The 4,824-nt window shown below is 47.3% G+C and overlaps 1 protein-coding gene and 1 long non-coding RNA gene across 3 annotated transcripts in view; one reads left to right on the top strand and one right to left on the bottom strand.

Moving 5' to 3' along the window:
* Nucleotides 1-4,824, top strand: part of LOC116397557 (uncharacterized) — a 256,577-nt gene that overhangs the window by 49,659 nt on the left and 202,094 nt on the right. The gene's annotated exons all lie outside the window — the stretch shown is intronic.
* Nucleotides 1-4,824, bottom strand: part of nt5c2a (5'-nucleotidase, cytosolic IIa) — a 25,742-nt gene that overhangs the window by 14,537 nt on the left and 6,381 nt on the right. The window contains exon 3 of one of the 2 annotated variants that reach the window (XM_031873065.1): nucleotides 1,013-1,051. The exons of the other annotated variant lie outside the window; for it this stretch is intronic. Within the exon in view, the coding sequence (XP_031728925.1) occupies nucleotides 1,013-1,051 (39 nt within the window). The remainder of the gene's footprint in view (nucleotides 1-1,012; nucleotides 1,052-4,824) is intronic. 2 annotated transcript variants of the gene reach the window in all.

Below are 4,824 nucleotides of genomic sequence, written 5' to 3' on the forward strand. Positions count from 1 at the left end.
CACACACACACACACACACACACACACACACACACACACACACACACGTACGTTTGTTGCTTTTAGGTTTAGTACTGTAGCTGCGTGTAGATGTATAATAGATGTTTGTTTAAATATAATTGATTTTTGGTTATTGGTCCCTGATCCCAGGGTAGTGCCCCATTATCATTAATCCATATTAATAATCTTATGAATATAATCATAACCAAACCTGCTCCTGCCATACCCCATGCTTCAACATACAGTGTGGACCTGTGTGTAATTACAAAAACACTGTCGACATGTGCTTTTTGTACCGACTGGCCAATCTCACACAGCCAGCAGATCCTCACAACTCCAAATATGTAAGCATACATTTCCCAACAAATGTTTGGGATTGACTGATCAACTATGAAATTAAAACATAATAAAAAAATTGACGCGTAAAGGATGACAAAGCTAGGGAGTCTAAGCAAAGTAATCGGATCTCTACAAACGGAAATATGATTACAAAATGACGTTTAATACATTTGAGCATATTAGGCAACCTACAGATGTGCTAAAATAACAACTCATGTGCAATTACTGCTCGGCAGTAACACATCCACAGTAAAACTCTCGCTGAGAGCAGCTCACAACAATCAGCCTCGTACACTCGTCTCACATCTCTGACTGCTGACGCAGAAATACAGATTACATGTAATCTGTGACTCTACTCAGACTGCACACGGTCCTTGAGTTTCCATTCAGATGGCGTGAGAGATGACGTCAGGTTGACAGTAACAGATGAGGATTAAAAGGAAAGATGCAGGAGCAGATGGAAATGCAACAGAAGGAGCTCACACTGACAAATCACAATGACCACCACCTGCTGTCTCCACAGCGAGACACCCGAATATCACGCATCAGTGTCAGTGTGGAAGCACTTCCATGAGAACTGGATGAAGGGTCAACTCACATCATGGGCATCACAACAGAAGAGTCATGTAGTCAGTAGTCACAGTTTGTTGTTAACAACAGAAGGATGGCATACCTCATTGCAGGATGGTTTTGAGCCAGATCCCTTGGAAAGCTTTGTGATAGAGAATACATGTTGTATTACCACTGAGCTCATGTACATGGCTCTGGTGTCTTTGTCAGTGAAGAATCGGTCTTCTACGGGGCCGTTCACATGTTGCTCTAAAACGCGTGGAAAACCCAGGCCATGCCGCTTTCATCTATTTATCCAAAGTGCTTGGGGGGGGGGTTGCTGTTACTAAGCAACCAAAATCTGTGTGCTACAATAACGATGATGATAGTGAAGTTGCGGTAATTTAGCAGTTAAATAGATTTCCAGCAGCATAAATCCCTCACAGTAGCTTTACTTGATGTGTCTGTGACAACTTGGCTGAACTTTTGACTGGATGTTGTGAAGCCACTAAAATAGTCCGTGGGACGGAACTAAAATGATCAACTTCTCCATTAATTTACCGTAGACTGTTATTTACCGTAGACCGCGATCGACCCGGTCACGGCTGATTTCTGTCCTGGCCCCACAGTGGTGGAATGAACTCCCCACTGACGTCAGGACAGCAGAGTCGCTGCCCATCTTTCATCAGGCTGAAAACTCACCTCTTCAAGAAGTACTACCCTGAGCCTTCACTTATTGTATTCGTACTAGTTTGTTCCACTTATAGGCTCCACAAAAAACAGTTCAACACGGGGACGCTGGCGAGTCTAACGCCGCTCCGTCTGGCAGTTTTTGTTTTGTTTGATTTTCCTACCGTAATCATAATTTAACCTACATTTTGGTTTTATTTAACAGTGTCGTTAAGTTTAATCATCGTAAATAGCCATTATCCTCTGTTGTCAACTCTACTGCAACGCTTCGTCTTGGATTTGTTTGGATTTGTATTTGTTTGCTTACCTGCTGCACCTGCTCTCCACTGCTACCGTCTACTCCCTGGACAACTAGCTGGCTAGCTACACCCCCTGGATATTCATACATGGACAAGCCACGCCTCCATGGGCGTGGTGGTGGAATAGCCACAATTTTTCGCAAAGACATCACTATAACTGCAATAACCATCCCGGCTCCCTCCTCATTTGAACACCTTGTTTTTAAACTGTCTGGTCCCAAACTCCTGGTTACTGCAGTCATTTACCACCCCCCAAAACCTAACCCTGCTTTCCCTTCTGACCTGTCTGAATTTCTCATACAACTTTGCGCCATCTCTCCATCCATTCTGCTACTCGGTGATTTTAACATACACGTCGACTCATCTGACTCCACAACTTCTACAGAACTCCTGGACATCTTTAACTACTTCAACATCACCCAACATGTCAACTTTCCCACCCATAAAAAAGGACACACACTTGATCTGGTCTGCACATCCGGCATTTCCATCAGCAATCTAACCAGCATCGACCTCACCATCTCTGACCACCTGGCTATCACCTTGGACATAGACATCCCCACCCCCCATGTTAAGCAGAATCGCACCATAACATTCCGGAACATCAAGTCTATCAACATCTCCTCACTCTCCTCCACCTTGGCTGCCACCGTCTCCGCATCTGCCCCGATTTCGACTGCCTCCCCCACTACCCTGGTCAAGTACTATAATGATGCACTCTCCTTCTGTCTTGACGTCATCGCCCCCAAAAAATCCAAACTCATCTCCTTCACCCACTCCGATCCCTGGTACACTGACCGACTTCGCCTCCTCAAAGTGCAGGGCCGTCAACTGGAACGTCTTGCCAAAAAAACTGGACTTACTGTTCACCTGGATGCCTTCAAACTCCACCAACAACAATATAAAGATGCCCTAAACACTGCTCGCTCCTCTCACTACTCCTCCATCATCCAATCTGGCTCCAACAACCCCAAAACGCTTTTCTCCACCATCAACAAACTCCTCAAGCCCATGGACACCATCTCCACCTCCTTCACCACCAGCAAATGCAACTCATTTCTATCCTTCTTCAATGACAAAATCATTGCAATACACAACCAGCTGGCAGCCCCCACCGCCCCCACAAGCCCTCAACATGACTCTCCCCTACTTCCAAGCCACTCACTCTCATCCTTCAGTTCAATCGCGGAAATGGACCTCTCCTCTATACTCTCAAGCATGAAGACCTCCACCTGTGCCCTTGACCCCCTCCCCTCTTCCTTAGTCAAGGCCTGCCTCCCCACACTCTCCTCTCTCATCACCAACATCATCAACTCCTCACTGTCTTCAGGCCTCATACCCCCCACACTCAAGATCGCTGCTGTCACCCCCGTGCTGAAAAAACCTGGTCTTGACCCTGACATCCCCAACAACTACCGGCCCATCTCCAACCTCCCCTACCTGTCCAAAGTCCTCGAGAGAGCTGTTGCATCACAACTCAAGTCCCACCTCAATCTCCATAATCTCTACGAACCCTTCCAATCTGGCTTCCGTTCAAAACACAGCACAGAAACCGCCCTACTGAAAATCACAAATGACATACTTCTCTCTGCTGACTCTGGATTCCTCACCATCCTCATCCTCCTTGACCTCAGCGCCGCCTTCGACACTATCAATCACTCCATCCTCCTCTCACGTCTCCAGTACTCCCTTGGCATAACTGCCACTGCCCTCTCCTGGTTCACCTCATACCTCTCAGACCGACATCAATTCATTGCAATAAACAACTGTAAATCCTCCACCTCCACAGTCACCCACGGTGTCCCCCAAGGTTCCGTGCTTGGTCCCCTCCTCTTCATCATTTACATCCTTCCCCTTGGACAAATCATCCGTCGTCATGGTCTCAATTTCCAATGCTATGCTGACGATACCCAACTCTACTTCTCCACCAAGACCATCACCTCCGTCACCCACTCCGCTCTCACCACCTGTCTCACTGATATAAAATCATGGATGCAACAGAACTTTCTCAAACTCAACTGCAACAAATCTGAAATACTCATCATCGGCCCTAACTCCCTCACCCGTTCAGCCCAGCCCTTCTCCCTCAACATTGATGGCTCCATCGTCACCCCCTCCACCCAGGTCCGCAACCTCGGTATCATCCTCGACCCCACCCTCTCTTTTCTACCCCACGCCAACCACATCACCAAAACTGCCTTCTTTCACCTCAGGAACATTGCACGCCTCAGACCCTCCCTGTCCTCTGCCACCACCGAAATTATCATCCATGCCCTCATAACCTCCAGACTCGACTACTGCAACAGCATCCTCTACAGTTCTCCCAACAAAATCATCAACAAACTCCAATATGTTCAGAACTCTGCCGCTCGACTGCTCACTTCCACCCGCCGCTATGATCACATCACCCCGGTCCTTCGCAACCTCCACTGGCTCCCGGTCAAATTCAGAATAGACTTCAAAATACTACTCACCACCTACAAAGCTCGAAACAACCTGGCCCCTCCCTACCTTTCAGACCTCCTCCCCCTCCACGCCCCAACCCGTTGCCTCAGGTCCGCCGGTGCAAACACTCTGAAGACCATCAGGACCAAGCGCCGGACCTGGGGTGACAGGGCCTTCTCAGCTGCTGCACCTCCCCTCTGGAACTCCCTCCCCATCCACATCCGTGAGGCTTCCTCCCTATCATCATTCAAACAAGCCCTCAAAACCCACCTCTTCAAACTCGCCTTCACCTGCTAACCCCGGTATCCTACCCTCCATTACATGATCCATTCAGCACAGCTTCTCCAGTTATTCTTTTTTCTTTTTGTTTGTTTGTTTGTTCCGTTTGTCTCCGCCTTGTAAAGCATCTTTGAGTATCTAGAAAAGCGCTATAGAAAATTGATTTATTATTATTATTATTGTATTCGTACTAGTTTGTTGCACTTATTGTATTCGTACTAGT

This window comes from Anarrhichthys ocellatus, unplaced genomic scaffold (genome assembly GCF_004355925.1).
Source record: "Anarrhichthys ocellatus isolate YVR2014 unplaced genomic scaffold, GSC_Weel_1.0 scaffold68, whole genome shotgun sequence".
Lineage (NCBI taxonomy): Eukaryota > Metazoa > Chordata > Actinopteri > Perciformes > Anarhichadidae > Anarrhichthys > Anarrhichthys ocellatus.